The sequence below is a fragment of the Antechinus flavipes genome, chromosome 5 (genome assembly GCF_016432865.1).
Source record: "Antechinus flavipes isolate AdamAnt ecotype Samford, QLD, Australia chromosome 5, AdamAnt_v2, whole genome shotgun sequence".
In the NCBI taxonomy this organism is placed as follows: domain Eukaryota; kingdom Metazoa; phylum Chordata; class Mammalia; order Dasyuromorphia; family Dasyuridae; genus Antechinus; species Antechinus flavipes.
Window position 1 is genome coordinate 236259319 of NC_067402.1, and position 21155 is coordinate 236280473.

Genomic DNA, 21155 nt, shown 5'->3' on the forward strand with positions numbered 1-21155 from the left:
CATTCCCTACTCGATGGAAGAAGTGGGAGGAAAGGCCAGAGTGAGGATGGGGGAAGACCTCATGTAGAAATGCATTGAAATGCAAAGGAAGGACCTTTGTCTCTGGAAAAGGATTTGGATAGAGGGAGTTTCCTCAAGCAAAGCATCTGCTCCAGGAAAGATTTTAGAGGCAGTGGAGTATCTAGATTGTGGACTGGTAAAAATTTTTAGTTTTCCAAATTTTTACAGCCTCCTTCCTATCTCTTAGAGACAAAGCTAGACAAAAGAAAGTATTTTGTGAATCCGCAACAATTCCTAATGAATTGTGCCAGAGCTCCCAAGAGCTCCAACAACGACTGCAATCCACTTGATGACTGCAGTGTCCACCACAAGATAATGAAAGAAAAAAGTCTTTTACCTTATCCAGAGTTCCGGATTTCTCAAGGACACACCCCAATAGTGACAACCACGTCCATTTAGATACTAATCAAGAATCAACGGCATCTCAAGGACACCCCAACAGTGACAACCACATCTCATTATTCACACACAAGGCTAAGCCAATGTGTCTTTGAAAAACACCCAAGTAGGGTCCCCTACGTCCAGAAGACCCTACTCCCAGAATTATAATTCTGGGAATCCAGAATCCAGATGCTAGCATACCAAACAGAACAAGTCTTAAGACATAACCAGATGGTACCCCAAAAGGTACCCAGACAGATTTACTCTTCTGTGGCCAAAATGGGAGTGTCTACCATCAGGCTGTTGTGGCTGGAAACTGCTCTCTTTCCCGGAGGGTCTGGAAAAAAATCCAGGAGGGCCCCACTTCTCCAGACCAAGAATTCAGATCCACAACCACCCTGCCCAAGGCAGACACCTGAAAGTCTTACTTATATCTAATCCTGTTCATTTTCTAATTATCTCTCTGGGGAGCCTCCAAAATATAATGCCGAAGAAACTGAGCAAAACAAGAGATTAGAGACCAATTCAATAGTTTATTAAATGGAGAGAGATACTGGGACCAATGGATGCATGTTTGATCCCAGGGCTGGACGAGATTATCATCTCAAAGAGTCCAGTCCTGAGTATCGGAACAGCAAGCTTTTTTATAGAAAAAAACAAGAACAATGACATAGTGGGGGAGGCACCTAGATGGGGATAACCTAATGGTGGGGAAAGTTGCTGATATTCTAATGACATCTAAAATGGTTAAACCTTTATCTTGTCAAACCTTATCTTTCATATCTTTAAGTTATAAACATTCCTTCTTAATGTTTAACTTGTCAAACATTAAGAAGGAATGTCTATAACCTAAAGATATGAATGAAACCTCAAACATTATCTGTATCTCAAACATTAAGAGGGAAAGGCAGAATAACTAAATAGGACAATTGGAGAAACGACATTAAAAAGGGAACTTTGGCACAAAAGGATCAATGTTGTTAAATTATCTATAGATATGTTTTGAAAATAAAAAACTTTAATAATAAAAAAGAAAGAAAGAAAAATATTATTTAAGTAAAACAATTCCTCTGTCTCTTCATTCACTGTGAGCACTCATTAGGGCTGTAGAAATTCCATTTAAACCCATCCAGCATCAGTTGTGCCTAACTCTTCATGATCCCAAGGAACATACTTTCTATATAGTTTTCTTGGCAAAGATACTGGAATGTTTTGCCTTTTTTTTTCTTCCTCTTAATCAATTAAGACAAATAGAAGTTAAATGACTTGCCCAGAGTCACACAGCTAGTAAATGTCTGAGACCAGATTCAGGAAGACTCAGGTCTTCCTGATTCTTGGCCCAGCTCTCTATCACCTTGCTTCCTCTTAGCAAATAGAGGTTAAGTGACTTTCCAAGGTCACAAAGCTAGTACATAACTGTCTTAGGTCAGATTTTTAAATCAGGTCTTACTCTAGGAGAAGCACTCTATCTACTGAACAATTTAGCTGCCTGTTCAACTTATCACAGATTAAGTCTTTTATTCCTCAGGTGATAATGAAGCCAAATTAATGATAATCCTAATAATGGCCTTGTTTTCCCCTTATGGAAAAACTGGATAAGCCTATATAAAATAGATGTTGCTTCTACCACATCTTGATAGGTTTAACCTTTTATTGTTAGTCCAAAAAAATTTGTCCAGTATCCTTTGTCATTTGATCAGTAGAGAATTATACTATCATTTTTACTACATGGTTATATTCAACAATGAAAATTAATTGTCTCTCTAATTAAATTAGGCTTTAAATTATCACAAAAAATTGTTTTATATATTTATATTATTTATGTTTATTATAATATGTATATTTATATAAAATAAAACAAATGTATCTTGGTTAATTAAGAAATAAGAGCAAGGTTGGACCTTTGATTTCACTGATATTGCTAAATGAAGCAAATTTTCAGATTGTCAATGTATTTTATTATTTTAAATGTAATTTCTCCAGTTCTTTTTTTGTTAATATTAACTTTATTTTGAGACTTTTATATTATTCCTGCTAATTTTCTGAGAGTACTAATTATCTTAATTTTTTCCTTAATTCTCTGGGATTCTCTAAATAAAACTTCACATTGTTAGATAATTTCCCATCATCTCACTATATTTAATAGCAATAATAGTTAAATTATATAATATTTACTGTAAACCAGGAACTGTGCAATTAAACCTTACAGTCATCTTATTTTATCCTTACAATAACTCCTGGGAAGTAGATGGCATGATGAAACTCAAACAGAAGTTGTTACTCTACCTATGATAATACAGCTAGTAAGTATCTGAGGCCACATTTAAACTCAGGAATTCCTAAGTCCATATTTGGCACTCTTTCCACCTTGTACTATAGCTTACTGCCTATTTATTTCTTTAATTCCTTTTACTGTTATTTCCATAAACAATAACAAAGATAGGAATCTAAGATCCCAGCTTATTTCAAATAATGTTTGTTCTTAGTTTTAGATACATTTTAAGGAAAGGTTATTCCAAATTTTCCTCCAAACAACTTTAAATAATTCCTTCAAAACAAAGTCTGTAGCAGCGAAACTCACAAAACAAAAAAGTGAAACAGTTTTTCAGTTCAAGGACACTTACAGGTTGGCAAGAAAGGTCTCTTGCACCAGGGTGACAGCAGAGTTCAGGCTCCACCAGCCCAGGCCAAGTCTCAGCAAATCACTACTTAGGCATACCTGAATCAGCTGCAAGAATGACTGCTTCTAGAGCTCTCACCCCACAGATAGTAAGAACAGCTAGCTAGTCAGAAATGGATTACTGGGGTCCCTTTGCTGGCACCAGAGTCAGGACTCTGTTGTATTACACATACTCAGATCTAGGTCTCAGTTCAGAATAATACAGAGGATTAGCATACCAGAGCTTGTGACTATCAGAAAACCAGGGACCCTAGTCATAGTCCCTGTGTGTAAAAAAATACTTGTGATTGCTCATAAATAAGAGCATAGGCCAGAAAAGTGGTAAAACACACTTCTTCTTGAAAGGTTGGAATATACCATTCTTACTTATAAACTCCTAGAACTACCTCTGAAAACGGGTACACAAAAAACCTGAAGGTTAGAACAGCATCCCCTCAGGGACAGAGCTCAACTTTAATATGAAGTTGAGAAATAGGTTGGGAAAAGTAAGCAAACAACACAAAAGCTCCTTGTCATAGAAAATTACTGTGGCAACAAGGAAAAGTAAAACACAAACTCAGAAAAAGACAACAAAGTCTCAGAAAAAAATGTGAATTTATATCAAGATCAAAAAAAAATTTTTTTTATGTCTAATAAGAGGTAGAGGAAAAATTGGAGAAAGAAAGAAATTATATTGATACAAGAAAATCATGTGAAAAAAGAGTTGATGATTTGTTAAAAGAAGCAGAAAAAAAAAAAAGCACTGAAGAAAATAACATCTTGAAAAACAAAATAGTCTAAATAGTAAAAGAGGCACAAAAACCCAAAGTAGAATTGGCTAAATGAAAAAAAGATGTACAAAAATTAAATGAATAAAAAAAGCACCCTAAAATATAAAAGCAGCCAAATGGAAAAAGAGGTACAAAATCTAAACAGAGAAAATAATTCTTTAAAAATTAGACAAGTGGAAGCTAATGACTCCAAGAGACATCAAAAAGCAATAAAACAAAATCAAAAGAAGAAAAAATAGAAGAAAATAAAAGAAAATGTAAAGTATCTCAATAGAAAGATAACTGACCTAGAAAATAGATCCAGGAGAGATAATTTAATAATTAGTGAATTACCTAAAAGTCATGATCAAAAAAAGGGTAGAAATTATTTTTGAAAAAATTATCAATGAAAATGGCCCTATTATGTTTGATCCAGAGGATAAAATAGAAATTATCTCCTGTAGGAGATAACAAAATGAAAACTCTCAGGAATATAGTCAAATTTAAGCACTCCCCAGTCAAGGTAAAAATATTGCAAGCAATCAGAAAGAGAAAAATTTAAGTATTATGGGGCTATAGTTAAGTTAACACAAGATTTAATAGCAGCTCTTCTATTAAAAAATTGGAGGGTTTGGAATAAAATATGCCAGAAGCTTTGGAGATAGGATTACAACCAAAAATAACCTACCTAGCAACACTGAATATAATCCTTCAGGGGAAAAAGCAAGTATTTACTGAAACAGAGGACTTTGAAGCACTCATCATGAAAAGACTAGAGTTTAATAGAAAATTTGACTTTCAAATACAAGACTTAAGAGAAGTATAAAAAGATAAACAAAAAAAAAATCATAAGAGATTTGATAAAGTTAAATTGTTTACATTCCTACATGAGAAGATGATACTTACAACTCCCTAAGAATTTTATCATAATTAAGGCAAGTAGGAGTATACATAGATAGAAGGCAAGGGTGTGAATTATGATGGGATATCTAAAAAAAATAAAATTCTCTCTCTCTTTTAGAGAAATGCACTGAGAGAAGTAGAAAGGAAGAGGTAAAATGAGATAAAGTGTCTCATAAAAGAGACATGAAGAAACTTTTACCATGAAGAAGATGATAGGGGAGATAGTGAACAATGTTTTAACCTTAAAGCTCTCATCCAAATTGACTCAGAGAAGGAATAATATATACACTTATTTGGGTATAAAAATCTATCTTACCTACAGGAAATTGGAAGGAGAAGGGGATAGAAAAAGGGAGGTAGCTTATTTATAGAAGGGAAAATAGAGAAGTGGTAGTCAGAAGCAAAACACTTGAGGATGAATATGAAAAATGGATGGAGGGAAACAGTAATCATAACCGAAAAAAAATTTACAGCAAGTATTTATGATAAAGGCCTCATTTCTCAGAGAACTGAGCCAAAGTTTTAAAAAATAAGAACCATTCTCCAAGTGATGAATAATGAAATATAAACAGCCAGTTTTCAAACAAAGTAATCAAAATTATTAATAATACTATGAAAAATTGCTCCAAATCACTATTTTTTAGAGAAATGCAAATTAAAATAATTCTGAGATACCACCCTTCACTTGTTAATTTAGCTAATAAAATAGAAATGAAAAAGACAAATATTGGAGGAGATGGGGGAAATGAAACAATAATGCACTGTGATGACATGGATTATCATTTTAGAGAGCAATTTGGACCTATGCCAAAAGGGCTATTATAACCCGCATACCCTTTGACCCATCAATCCAAAAGACATAAAAATGAATAAATAGGAGAAATAAAGGGGATCTATATGTACAAAGCTATTTATAGCAACTCTTTTAGTGATAAAGAATTGGACATTGAAGAAACAGCTAGCAATTGTTTGTAAATGGCTAGTAATGGCTAACCAAGTTATGGTACGTGATTGTGATGGTATATTGTTATGCTATTATAAGAAATTATAAGCAGATTGTTTTTTTTTTTTGTTTTTTTTGCTAAGGCACTTGGGGTTAAGTGACATGCCCAGGATCACACAGCTAGGAAGTGTTAAGTGTCTGAGATCAAATTTGAACTCAGGTCCTCCTGACTCTTGTCAGGGCTGTGCCACCTAGCTGCCCCCAACTTATATCATTTTTCTTGGGTGTTTTTTTTTTTCTCCTTCAGAACATGGCAATATGGAAATATGCTTTGCATGATTCAAATTGTTTCCCTTCTCAATGAATGGAGGGAAGTAAAGAATATGTTAAATTGTTTTTATATGCAATCAGAGAAAACTATTAATTAGACACCAAAAAAGCCAAATACAACCTTGATTTACTTAAATGAGTGCAGTGTTTTGTTAAAGGCTTTTTCTGCATTTTCTGATGAAAATTCTAAGAGTCAAGAATGAGGAAAAACTCAATATGATCAAAATGGAACCTTTCCATTATTTAAATTTCTCTAGTTCTGTTGATAATACCACCATTCTTTTAGTCATTTTCATAAACTAATAAGTAACACCTGATTGTCTGCAGATCTTCCTTTTTCAGCCTATACATACACATTCACTTGCCAAGTTTTGTCAAAGTTGCTCCTTATCTTTCATCCTTCACTCTGTTTATTCATACATTTTCAGTCACTCAGCATTTGTCACCTGGAGAACTGAAATAGATTTTTAATTCAGTTACCAATATCTATTTTCTTCCACACAGGTAACGAATTAATATTCCTAAAAAACATCTTCAGTGCCTTTCCATAGCCTATAGAATAACATATAAACTCCTTAGCCTAGCATTTAAAACCTCCACAATCTAATTCCTGCCTAGTTATGGAATTTTATTTCATTATATATCTCAACTTACACATACTCTTTTCCATTCAAACTGACTTGCTACCTGCCTCCATATTGACTTAGAAAATCAACAATTAGCATTTTATTTTATTTTTAATTATTAAACATTTTCTAATCTTGTTCAGGTTATACTTGTGAGTTTTATAGTCACTTGAAACTAGCAAGTTTGATACCCTTTTCCTAAAAAAGTGAGGTGAAGAGTGAGAGCATCCTAAGCATGGGGGACAGGTTGTAAAAAGGCAGAAGAATATCATTGAGGGCAGTTTAGGTGGAATCATAAGAAATGAGACTAAGAGATAGGTTGGGACCAGGTCATAAAGAGGCTCCTAGAATCTAAATAGCTAGGATAGAATAGGAACCAACAGTTCTCGAAAGAATTGAAGCTATTACAACCATAAAAGACAATTTTTCATAATGCAAATAGTGAGAGAGAGAAAAATTTGAACAACTCTTTTAGAAAATTGGCAAAGATGACAAAAGATAGAAATAATTAATACTGGATGGTTTACAAAAAAATGAGCATACTAATATGCATTTGATGGACCCATGAGTTGGTCTGACTGTTTTAGAAAGCATTTTGGAGTTTTGTGAGAACTGAAAGGTACATACTATTTAACCCATTCATTCCATTACTAGGCATATATATCTTTAAAAGGCCAATTAAAAATTGCCTCACATATACCAGTGTATTTATAGTTGTACTTTTTTGAGTAGCAAATAACTAGAAACAAAATCCATCAGTTAGTGAATGATCAAAAAGGCTGTGATATAGCATGGAATAATGTGAAATAATAGACTATTATTATGGTTTAGAAATGGTGAATGTAAGTACAGATAAGTATGGGGAAAGTTATGTTAACTAATGCAAGAGTAAAATAAGCTGTACCAGAAAAACAATAATCATTGTAACTACAACAATTCAAATAGAACACCATCAAAACATTTGAAACTGCATGCAGTGATAATGGCTGATATGGAAATATATTTTGTATGATTTCACTTGTATAAATGATACCATATTGCTTGCTTTCTCAGTGGGTGGGGAAGGGGCAGAAAAAGGAGGGAGATGATTTGAAACAAAGTGTTTTGTTTTGTTTTTGTTTTTTTTACAAATAGAATGATTAATAAAATTTAAAAAGGAAACTGAATTTGAGCTCAAAGAAGACCTCTCTACCTCTTTGCTTACAAAAGAAAACTTGCTTAGAAAGCTGTATATTTTATATTTTTGGTATTTCAGTATATTTTATACTTTTGGTGAATTGTTTCTTTTCTTTTTTATTTTTTGCTTATAAATATTGTTCTATGGGAAGGAAAAGAAGTAGGGATACATTGTGAATATAAGTTACGTAAAACCAAAAATATCAATTAAAATTTCATTTTTAAAAATGTTATTAGAATAGGCTAGATGATGAACAGAGTGAAGGTCTGAATTTGATGATGACCATGGAGATGGAGAAAAGAGTATACATGTTGGAGAAAATAAGGAGCTAAACTTTATAAGACTTAAGTAATTGAATGATTTAATTGAGAGAGAAAACATTCGGTTTGTTTCTGATTCTGACTTCTAGGGAGAAATAGAACAAGTTTCATTCTTTTTTCCCGTGACAGCTTTTCATAGTGAATTGACTATCGTGTCTCCTCTCAGAATTTTGTCTTATCTATGCTTAATGTCCTCAGATCCCTCAATTAATTCTCATGAGGCAGGAGTTGAAATCAATAGAATTTACAAATTCTGGTTATGTAAGACTTAAGGGAAAGAACCATATTATATTAAGAGATAAGAAAAAGGAAAGTATTGAAGGATATAGATGTTTTGTTACTAGGACAAAGATGGGGCATTTTCAAAACCTTGAGAGTCATATTTAGTGAGTTTGGCTGTGTTGGAAAGTATCATATTTCCTAAACGTTGTGGCCAAGTATGGGTTTTTTACTCAGTCCTGAAATTAATACTACATTTTTACTTTGTTTTTCTGTGCTTCACTTTTTTTTTTTAAATAACTTTTTATTGATAGAACACATGCCAGGGTAATTTTTTACAGCATTATCCCTTGCATTCACTTCTGTTCTGATTTTTCCCCTCCCTCCCTCCACCCTGTGCTTCACTTTTTTACAGTTCAACAACATGTTGCTATATTGTGTACCAAAATTCAGCTTGGTGGGATCTAAATTCTCCGTTCGAACTAGAGTTGGTATTGATGGGATGAAAATTGTAGAAACCCACAATGAAGAATATCCACATACATTTCAGATTTCTGGAAAAGAACGCACACTAGAACTACAGGCCAGGTAAGCCAATCATTTATTTTTGTCAAAGGTCAAAAAGCTGCATAAAGATTGAATAGTTGAAATATTTTCTTCAACCATTCGGTCTTTATGCAGCTTTTTGACCTTTGCCAAAAAAAAAAATTTCCCAAGTACATTCTATAGACCTTTTGGAATCTGCTGGAATGCCTATAGGAAATTCCCCAAGGTTAGAAGATATTTAAAGAACAACAAATATAGAGTATAGACTAGAAAATTAATGATTGAAAGAAAGGGGCAATAAATTTAAGCAACTTTGCAAATGTATTCTAAAAGGTAGAAGCAAAAGGTGATTAAAGAATGACAAGATAATGTTAGATGGTTGGAAATGTCAAGAAACTCACACTGTAGGACATGATTAAGAAAGGAAAATTTGTAATATATGTCATATGATTTTGTAAATCTTAGTCAAGATACAAATAAATCAGTACTACAAATATAAAATATTTAACCAGCACATTATCAAAGAGGATTATAAGACATGGGGTCTAAAAGAGTAATGTCCTGTCCTGCCTGGAAGAAAAAAGTGAGGTTTTACTCTACAATTCTGAGTGTAGAATTATATCTTACTTCATTTAGTAGGGCTTCCAAATAGGACTCTCTCAGTTGGCTCCTTTTGTTATATTTTCTAATTTAGGAAACAGAGAAATAAATCTTCCTTATTCAACTATTTGTTTAAATATAGGTTTATGAGTTTTTATTTGAGTATCAACTTTTTGGTGAATTCTTTTTTTTCTTTTGGTATTTATATGGAATAAGAAGTACTTGAGATGATAAGAAAAAAGTTTTAAACATTTTTAGAGTCATAAAATAAGTTGTGGAATGGCTTTTAAAGAAATGGATATTTTTGCCTTAACCAGAGCAGACTTGAAATAACTTATAATATACTTCAATTGTAGGAATTTTCTGGTATTTTAGCAATTAGAGTAAGATAGATCTGAACTGACACAAATTCAGGATAGATTTAAAAAGCATTTAGTGATTATTATTATGTGTTTGAATAATCTAATTTATTATCATCTTTCTGGAACCACTTAAAAATAGCAAACCTTTTCATCTGCTTATATTAGTCTTGACATGTAACATGACATGTAACTTAGCAACTGAATATGGTTACTTATTCCAACAAAGGGAAATGTTGCTAAGAGCTCCTTAAGATGCTCGTGTAAATAAACTGTGGTTTGCTTTATGTTTTCTTTGAGGATTTAAAAAAAAAAAAATGAATGCTCTTGAGTTAATTGACCAGTAGGTACTTTATAATTCTCAGTATTGAATAAGCATATGGATCATGGGTTCATAGATTTAAAGGTTCTGCCTTTATGGACAGATAATTGATAACAGAGAAAATCTGTTGAATGAATTGCCCAGGTAGGAAATTATAACTAAGATTTCAACCAGGTCCTCCCACTCCAAATCAAGTGCCTTCCCTATTTTACTACACTACCTCTTGAGGTTTCTGTTATGACACCATGTATATAGATCATCAAAGGGAAATTATTTGATGGCAATTTCATTTTATAATAATGCAATAGAAGATGCCAGACATAAATTCACTGTACAGTACTCTTCTTCTTATTCCCAGAACATTCCTAAGAAGTTTTGTTTTTTAAAATTTTTTCTTGTTTAATCAAGATGTTAAATTTTTATTATGACTCTTTGCCAGGCATCACTAAATTTTCTGGAAATTATGAAATAGGATTGAAGTATCCCAGTAAGCTTAATTGCATTTATCATCGATTGTTGCTCATTTATATTTTCTGAATTTATTTTAAACATTGCCAATTTATTTTTTAGTTCTGAGCAAGACAAAGAAGAATGGATCAAGGTAAAAACATCATTTCTTTCTTCATTTTGACTTTTCCATATTTTCCACGTGTGTGTGTGTGTGTGTGTGTGTGTGTGTGTGTATGTATGTATATAAAACACTATTCTATATGTGATGTCCATTGAAAATAGTTCATTTAATGGAGGGTGAGAGGATTACTGAGATTATACCTTTGTTATTGTGTTTTCATCAGCTTTGCATAATATTCTTTAATGTACATTTTGAATTTTTTACATTTTTAGGCACTTCAAAATACTATTGAAGCTTTCCATCAAAGGCATGAAACCTTCAGAAATGCTATAGCAAAAGATAATGACATGCATTTGGAGGTTTCTGTAAGTTTTTCACATGATTATTTTTGGGGTTTTGTTACTTCAAATGATTATTGCTAAGGGCTAGCTTCATATATTTCCTTTGGGTTCCTAGAGCATTGGAATTACAAAAGGTGGAAAGAGGGTATTGTTGTTTGTCTGTTGGCAAATTCTTTTCCCATACAATGTTAAAACAGGCTTATTAATTAGAATATCTTTTTATAGTTAATATTAATATAATGCATTATACAATAGTATATGTATAGTTGGTGACCTTTTCATTTATTTTTTAGCTGATGTATTTATCATAATCTCTTTTCGGAACTGTGGTGTTAACGGTGTAGTAGTGTTGCTAATGAAACTCTTCTTTGGGAGGTTTTTACTAAAATATTGCACAATTGGGTCCCTTGGCTTTTTAGACCGCTGAGCTTGGGAAAAGGGCCCCCAGATGGATTCGGGACAATGAAGTAACAATGTGTATGAAATGCAAAGAATCTTTTAATGCACTGACAAGGAGAAGGCATCATTGCCGAGCATGTGGACATGTAAGTACCAGTTTGTTACCTGATGATCATCTTAAAACTGGCCATTTCTAGTTGTCCACATCTGTATCTTGCCAGTGAGGCTGGTGACCTTGTACATCCTTGCCTTATGTAAATCCAATATACTTGCAAATCAAGACATCGCCTTTCTGGGTCATTAGTTCTCTTCCAAAAAAAGGACAAACAAGATATTAAATAATTGACAGCCATATTAACAGACACTGGCTGTATGATATAATTGACTTAGAGAGCTAGATGTAACTTTAAGAGATCATTTTTGTTTTTTATAAGGCCTGATTATTTTAAATCCTGGAGATGTTAAACCAATCCTTTAGTCAGGACCTGCTTCTATTTGTAATAGATCATGTAATATATAATGATATATTTATCATTGATAAGAGAACTTTTTTCCCTTGAAAAACTTGAAAACAAATGTTTTTTGTGATTATAATTGTGCTGAGAGAAACTCTGAAAAGGTTATCAAAACTTTATTCTGGAAGAATTCCTTTTCTTTTTGTTTTTTGAAGCATATATGCTATTATTGAATACACAATTTTTTGGAATAATATTTCTTTTGCTAATTGTGCATACACAATCATAAATTTAACAAACCTTTATTATATGCAAATATTTCACTTTCTTTTAATATAATGTTAATATAATAATGCTTCTCTGCTTCCATTTATTTTTTTCTTTGTTGAACCTGTCTTTTTAAAAGCAATTTGGAATTTGTGTTTAAATACTGGGAGGTTTCTAATTTAGTTTTTCAATTAAGAAATTGCAAATGCATGGTCTATTCTAATTTCTCCAAGGTGACTTTGCTTCTGATTTTCTTGGCAATTCTGCTAAAGCACTCCCAGTGTTTAGGCAAATCAAAATCTTCTTATGAAATGAAATATTGCTTTCTCTTAAAAATAAACTATTTAGGGTTTTTTTCTTTGTTTTGGAGGCAACACCTTTTCTTAAGATCATAAAGCCATTTTTTTCCAAATTAGAAAGAAGTGTTCAGAACTATACCTATAGATATAGTTTCCAGGTTTCATGAGGTTGCCTAATTGGTCTGATTTCCCCCCCAAAAAAAATTCAGTATAGCTTTCTCTTCTAAACATATCCCCACTTCTTTCCTTAAGAGTGACTAGAGAGTAAAATTTTAAAATTCAGTTCAGTTAAATTAGATTTCTATAAATAAATTTCAACATAGGGAACACATTTACCTTCCCTTCCAATACCAGGGAAGACCCTAATTAGGATTTTTTTTGACAAAGATGCAGGAGTTCTTTGCCATTTAATTTTTGGTTCATTTTATAGATGAGGAAACTGAAAAACAATAGCAGCAATAACAAACAATTGAGGTTAAGTGACTTGCCCAGGGTCACACAGCTACTAAGGTCAGATTTAAACTCACTGTTAATTATAATATTGCTTTCTCTCTGGAAACTAATTTTCTGTCAGTTTCTCATAATGACAGTCTGGGGATTTGCAGAGAAGCTAGCTGTTTCTCCCTCAGTATTCTTTGGTTAACCTTGAAGCATTAGGGAGATTCTGATACTGACATTTATGGTCCTCCATCTGTCATGTCAAGGTTAATTATTTTAGAAGGATTTTTACTTAGCAAGGACCCTTGTTACATAAACTAGGTAACACAAACTGTGGCCACATTTTCTCTTTGCTTAAAAAAGTTTCCTGGAAGAGAATATAATCTGGCTTAGAGAGCTCTTAAAGCTTAAGTAAACTTAGAACTATTACTAATGCCAGTGGAGACTTTCAAGTCTTCTGACCTTTTGAAATTCACAAGGCTGTTATGTGGTCAGTGGAGGTTGTCAAAAGGATAGAAAATCTATCCCTCCTCCCCAAGAACAATTCTCTTGACCACTATCAGATTCACTGCTGCTGAAATGCCAAATGTTGATCTGCCTTGCTGAGAGATATATCTGATTCCCTTCCCCCTTTAATATTCTGGTTAGCTTTCTGGAGGTCTTGAGACTAACCTTTCTTTTAGCACTTAAATCACCATGAGAATAGTCAGGAATAAAGTCCAAAGTCTTTATTATCTCCTTCACAGTCTGTCTCCTCCACCTGGGGCCTGGCTTGCTTTCTGGAGGCCCTCCAGAATGAGTTTTGGTTTCAGTGGAAAAGTGCAAAAGGCAGGAGAGCCACCAGGAGGCTGCTCAAGTTTTCTCTGTCAAAGTGCAAGAAGCAGGAGAGGCACAAGGACAGTATCTATATCTTGAAGTCTGTCTCTGGCAGAGCCTGTTCCAGTTTATATACTCTATTACAATTACATCATTACAGTATACTGAGTATAAACCAATCATTATATCACTAGGGAACCATTATTTTTTGTAAGATTAAATCAATCATATTTAACTAGAGAACTAACATGCTAAACTAGATAACCATTATCTTATCAATTCCACTGAGTTAACACCTTGTTATAGGATTTAATCAATCATACTGACTTCCTGTTCTTTACATCTCCCACTTCCTTTTATTTTAGAACATAGATTGTCACACTTTACCTGACTTCTGAGGGAGGTGAGAACCCCAAAAAGGAGGTGATCATGCCCTCCCTGACTTCTCAGAGAGGGGGGTGTGAAAACACCAAAAAAGGAGGTGATTATGCTCTCCATGATATCTCAGGAAAGGAGATGAAAACACCAAAGGGAAATAGGTGTGACCCATCTTTTATCCATGTTGTAGTAGACACCTTTCCGGGATTTATTAGCGGGTTTCTGAAGTGGCTTACTTGAAACAGATGTAAATAAATCCATCAACATAGGAGGTATTGCACAAGCACATAGTAATATAACACAGGCTAGTATTGATGTAACAAACAACATGAATCAACATGAGAATTATACATGTCCATAAGTCCTAGAAATAGTCCAAAACCAATCTTTTGTCCATTACTTCATGTGTTAGGGAATCCAATGATTCCTGCAGGAGTTTTAGTGTTATCATGTCACAGGGAATCCAATGATTCCTAAGGGTTTTGAAGTTCTGCAACAGTTTTATCAACAGTTTTTGATGTTCATGAGTCAGTTGCCATACACATTGGGTTAACAGTTATGCTTTTTCAGGGGCATATGTCAGAGATGGAACCACCTGATGTTTCTTGAGTTTTCTCCTTTGTTTAAAGGTTTTTCTCTTTTTTCTGTCTCTCTCTGATGGACAAGGCAATTACGGTTCATTGACACCCAGCTGATTCTTTTTCCATCTTTAGAGATACAAGCAAACCCTCTTCCCCAAGCAGTTAACCTATCGGGTCCCTTCCATTCACCACTTTCTGGATCTCTCCACATCATCTGGCAATTATCTAAAGATAATGGAGCTGAGCTGCTCACACAGGACACTGCCCTTCCGGTGGGTTATAAAACCTGTCTGCTGGAGCCAATGTATCTTTATTAAAAGTTTAAAAATTAATGGTATAGAAAGCTAAATTTAGAAGTTCTCTAGGGTTACCTGTAGCTCCCCCATTCTTTTGTTTTTGGAGGAGTGTCTTGATGTCTCTGTTTCTCCTCTCTAGTATTGCCTGTCCTTGAGGATTAAAAGGTATGCCAGTGGTGTGTAGAATCTGATACTGTACACAAAAGTGTGTAAAATGTTTAAAAGTATATGCAGGTTCATTATCTGTTTTTATTGCTTGTGGCACACCCATAAATGCAAAAGATTGTATAAGGAATTCAGTGACCACTCAGGCTGTGTCTTGCTGCAGGTATTGCAAAAGCAAATCCTGAAAAGATGTCTCTACTACAACATGGATAAAAGATGGGTCACATCCCTTTGCCATATTTCATTGGGTCTCAAACCACGAGGGTTCTTCCCTGGAAGGAGCATAGGAACTTGGAAAAGAAGGCAAGCTGTACAGACTTTTACTATGCTCCTAGCTGTTAGATGATTTTAGGTATACGTGGCAAAAGGAGCTGTATAGCAGGAAATAATCTGAGGAGGGGGAATTAGGTATGCAGAGGAGGAAAACAGGAAGGCAGTGGTGAAAAGTTGTTTACCCCAAGACTAATGATTTTGTTATTAAGTAGCCTGTACTGTGATGGGGTAAAGATAAAGAAAGCTGGGTATGAAATGATGTAATGAGATGGTATATAAGAAGGAATGTAACTGCAAGAAGCCACAATGCCATTAGAGAAGATGTAGGGTGCTTAATAAACGCTTGCTGTACTTAGCAACATCTGGTGTCCCGGGTGCTTTTTGGGGAGAGAACACAGCTATAGAAAGAGCTGTGTCAGATACGTCTGAAGACTGGGGAAAAGGTAGAAGTCCAGTTGAGACCCTCTTGGTAAGTAGAGGGACTCTTACACCTAGCTTCCTCTTTTATTATCTCAAATTGTAAATGTAAAGCTCCTGATGATATTTAGAATAAGATTCTTGGGAGAGAGTATTGGCTAACATGGTTAAAAGACTATCTGCCTTTGAATTTCCACCAAATATAGGACCTGGAAGTCCACTATGTGAGTTTACATACAAGATATAAATGTTACCTGGATGCTTTTTCACTTGCTCTTGAAGTTCCTTAAAGAAGGAATAAAGAAGCTATAAATTTTATTTGGGCTGTAGCAATTCTTTGTACCACACCTCCTGAATAGGCTGAATCAGATAATATATTTACATCTCCTGAATAATAGGTAAAAGCTAGCATGATTGAATACAATTCCTTCTGCTGAGTGGACTGAAAAGGAGTTCTCACTACTCTCTTTATAGTTAACTCATGAGAGTATACAGCACAAATGTTATGTTTGGATGCATCTATAAAGATAATTGGTCCTTTAAGAGGAAGAAACCTTTTCTTCAAGAATCCATCGCCAATTATGTAATAGTCGGGTTATCTTTAATAGGGACCCATGTGTAAAATTTGGAGCTGTGGCCAATAAAATTTGCCACTCTGGGATGGTCTCACAGTATACGTTAATTTGTGCATTAGTATAAAAAGTATATATCTTGTCAGATATTATCCCAGATAATTGTACTGCTCATTTAATAGCCTTTAATAAAATTCTAGCCATAAGCACTGCGTAAGGAGTAAAGCTTTGTTCTGGTTGTGCTGGGAGGTTCACCCACTCTATCACACTATCTTCTTGATGAAAGACTGCTGCGGGTGCCTCTTTTGTAGCAAAAACTGACATTTCCAAGGGTTTTTGAGTAATTTTCAACCACGTTAGATAAAGCCAATTCACCTTCTCTCAGAGCTTCTTGAGCATTTTTTGTAAGCTGGCGTGGTGAGTTTAAAGCACTGTCTCCCCTTAAAATGTCATATAATCGTTGGAATTGATAGTCAAGCCTAACACTGGATGCATCCATTGGATATCTCCTATCAGTTTCTGAAAGTTATTGAAGGTGTTTAGCTTTTCTGTTCTTAAGGAAAGTTTTTGTACTGTAAGCACCTTAGGATATATTTCACATCCTAAATATTGAAAAGGAGCATTTTTTTTGTTTTTTTTTTTTTGGAGCTATATGTAATTTGTAGTTCCTTAGTGTTTCCTATGGTCTTTTGTAGACATGCTTCTAACATTTGGGTGGTGTGTACCCCAAGCTATCATGTAATAATATAACTTTTGCAAATGCTTTTCTTACTGGAGTAAGAGCAGCAGCAACATACATTTCACACATAGTGGGGCTGTTTTTCATTCCCTGTGTCAAAACTGTTCATTCATATCTTTTATAAGACTCAGCTAAATTAACACTGGGCACTGAAAAGGCAAATCTTTTCATATCTTCCTTATCTAGAGGGATAGAATAGAAACAATCCTTGATGTCTATAACCCAAAGAGGCCATTCTCTAGGCAACAGAGAAGAAGATGGAAGTCCAGGCTGAAGAGTTCCCATAGTTCATTCACTTTTCTTAAATCAGTTACCATTCTCTATTTTCCAGATTTCTTTTTTACAACAAATACAGGGGAATTCCAAGGACTTAGAGCAGGTTGTAAGCAACTTAGTCAAGTTGCTCTTATACTATAATAAGGCCTGAATTTTATCACTTGTTAAGGACCACTGTTCTATCCATACTGGTGTATCAGTTTTCCATTGAGTAGGAACAGGTGAGAGTGCAGGCAGGCCTTCAACAGCAGCCCTGCTTAAAAAGCCAAAGTACTCAATTGTAAGCCTAACTGCTATAAAATGTCACTTCCTTATAGATTGACGGGGATTTTTTCAATTACAAAAGGAGTAAAAACTCCTGTTTCACCTTCAAGTGTCTATCTTATAGGGGCAGCACTAACTTCAGCTGTTATTGATCCTCTTATGCCAGACATATAGGTATCTGTCTTAATCTTTGGCCAGTGATTGGGCCAGCTGGAACCTTTAATGACTGTACGATCTGTACCCACCTTTCCAATGGTATGTCATTTATATAGATAGTGAACACAGGCCAGTCAGTTGTAACAGCTGCAGTCCAGAATATTCATGGATTCTGCTGCTGGGAGTCAAAATCTAGATAAATATCACCAGATTGCCCATCAGAACTGTGTTTCAGTAAACCTGATGCTACTACTTCTCCTGGTTGATAAGGTCACACATTGTCTACCTGTATTAGTGACTGGGATATTAGCTACATATTCCCCAGTTTCACACATCAGTGTATGGATGAACACTGTTTTGTAAGCACTCTCAGGAGGTGAAATGGTCAAGCCTACTATACCTGGTGGCAAAGGATTCATAGGCCAGACAAGGACAGAGTTCACCTCTCCAGGGGATATCTTTGTAGTCCCAGCTGCATAAACTCTATTTTCCCTAATTGCAATCCCTTTTTCCCATCTAATTGCTTCTTGGCTGATAGATCATGTAATCCCTTCCATCAGATTGCTTTTTGGCTGATTGATCATGTATTAATATTGAACTTCTAAAGACTCTGGGTGTAACCTTGGTTGCCATAATGCCCCACCTGTTTTTTGCCTGGGGTTCTGGAGCTGGGCCCTGCCTCTCATTTCCCTTATTTATTCTACATTCTGATGTCCACTTGGGCTCTGGAGCTGGGCCCTGCTTCCCATTTCTCTGGGTCAATCTACATTCTGATAGGTCTCCCAATGGAGACCTCTGGTGCATTTTGGACATAGGGTTTTGGGCCTTGTTCTCTCACCCTGTCTTTTCACTCTATCTCCATGCCAACATTGAACTTTCAGATGCCCCACTTAACCACATTGAAAGCATTGCTGAGTCTCTCTGGAAGTCCCTTGCCAAGAGGGACCCCATCTTCCCATGTTCTGCATCATAGCCTGGGTATAAAAGGCATTTGTGCCCAATGTGGCACAGTGTCTTATGATCTCCTCTGAAGAAGCATCTTTGTGCAGTCCTCATACAATTCTTCTATAAACCTCATTAGCATTTTCTCTAGCAAGTTTCCTTGTCATAATTTCTGTTGCTTCATTTTCACCAATAGTTTGTATGACAACTGTATGCAGACATCCCACAAAATCAGCAAAGGGTTCATTTGGACTTTGTTCTATTTTCGCGAAGGCGTCCCCTTTATCTTGTTTTCTTGGGAGGGTGCCCTGTGCTTTGATAGCAGCAGCAGCAGCAATTTGCTCATATGCTATCAAAGGGTAATTAATCTGTCCTAAAGTGTTTGCATAATGACCTATACCTGCTAGTTGATTAAAAATAATTGGTATATTAACTCCAGTTTGCTTATTTCATTGGTCTTGTATTCTATATAGTTCACTATACTCTGAAAGCCACAACAAGTTTTGTCCAGGTTCTAAACATGTCCTTGCTATAGATTTCCAATTATCAGGATTAAAATTTCATAAGCCAAATTCTCTAATACCATCTTAACATAAGATGTTGTAGCCCCAGTAAGAGTGCAACTCTTTTTCAGATCTTTGATAATTCCCAGATCTAAAGGAGTATATCTTCTCCTTTCCTGACCTGAAGAGTCAAACTTGAATAATAGGGTATGCTTCTATTCTTAAATCAGATATATCCTGTCCTTTTTTTAAATTTTAACACTAGTTAAGTCTTTTGTAATCTTGTCATAGGAGGTGATTACAAAGCTGCTTCGTGGGTGGTGCTGATTATGTCATTGGCCCTCCCCTTCCTCCTGCTCCTACCACCCATGAAGATGGGTCATCAGGGAATGAGGAATGCCCTAATAGCACCTGCTGTGAAGCACCACATTCCTTAATTTTATCAGCACTATACTTAACTCCTTTTTTCTCTAATTCTTCATTCTTTTCAGCTGTTTTATCAGTACCCTTCTCCCTCTTGCTCTTTCTTCTTTTTCCTTAGTCTAATACTTATGTAATTCCTTAAACCCAATTGTATTAAGTTATACGTATAGAATGTTTCTTTAGGAATTGAATCAAAACTATTATCATTGTAATATTCTATTAGTTGTTCTCCTATTAGTTTCCACTTGTCTGGCTCTAATTCTTCTTCCTTAGAAAACCAAGTAGATAAATTCAATGATCTGCTTCCAAATTACAATCAAACTTTGGTTTCTTATTAGCTTAAGTATGTACTCTGCACACTTCCCTTGGGGTGAGGAAGGTTCTTTTCTAAGCATTTTCCCCATTTCAGGTGAAACACTAGTTTAGCCCTTAACAAAGTTTCCTGCTTATCTATTTTTGTACTTACCCTATTTCTGGGTCAGGGATGTAGATCCTTAGTCCATGTTTGGGCATCAAAATGTAATGTTCAGGTTACCTTTCTGATGGTCTTGGGACCAGTCTTCATTTCAGCAGTTAATCACCACGAGATAAAGTTCAAAGTCTTTATTATCTCCTTCACAGTCTGTCTTCACCTCGGGCCAGACTAGCTTTCTGGAGGCCCTCAGAATGGATCTTGGTTTCAGTGGAGAAATGCAGAAGAGCCAGCAGAGACTGGTCAAGTCTTTTCTCTCAAAGTGCAGGAGATAGGAGAGCCACCAGAACCTATCTATCTTGAAGTCTGCTTTCCCTCCCAGATCTCTTAGCTATTATATACTCTATTATAAGTACATCATTGTAAGTATAAGTCTTATAGAATAGGCTGTCAACTTGTAGAACCATACTAAGTGCTAGAGAATCATTATCTTAATTCTACTGAATTAACACCTTGTTTTAGGATTAAATCAAGCATACTAAACTAAAGAATTCACATGCTAAACTAGATAGCCATTGCCTTATCAATTCCACTGAGTTAACACCTTATTGTAGGATTAAATCAATCATAAGGAGTTCCTGCCCTTTACATCCCACAGACTCAGATATTTCCAGTGATCAAAGAATATCACTCCTTCCCAATTGATTAAGAATTGAATTTGTATACAGTACAGCTATCCAGAATAGCTATCCAACCCTTTTATGGTTAAATTAATTGAGATGGGATCAAAACCCCTTATCCTTATTATTAAAAAAAAAGTTTCTTTTCAGTAAAATACTTTTTTTATTATAGTAAGTTTATTTTTAATATAACATTGCTTTATGAATTGTGTTGGTAGAGAAAAATCAGAAAAAAGAAGTGAACATAGCATGTGTTGATTTATATTCAGTTTCTTTA

General features: G+C 34.8%; 1 protein-coding gene across 2 annotated transcripts in view; it reads left to right on the forward strand.

The window, feature by feature from the left end:
- Positions 1-21155, forward strand: part of FGD4 (FYVE, RhoGEF and PH domain containing 4) — a 138938-nt gene that overhangs the window by 92406 nt on the left and 25377 nt on the right. For both annotated transcript variants that reach the window (XM_051962799.1, XM_051962798.1), the window contains 4 exons: positions 8804-8976; positions 10786-10816; positions 11059-11151; positions 11547-11672. In XM_051962799.1, coding sequence (XP_051818759.1) covers positions 8804-8976; positions 10786-10816; positions 11059-11151; positions 11547-11672 — 423 coding nt within the window. The remainder of the gene's footprint in view (positions 1-8803; positions 8977-10785; positions 10817-11058; positions 11152-11546; positions 11673-21155) is intronic.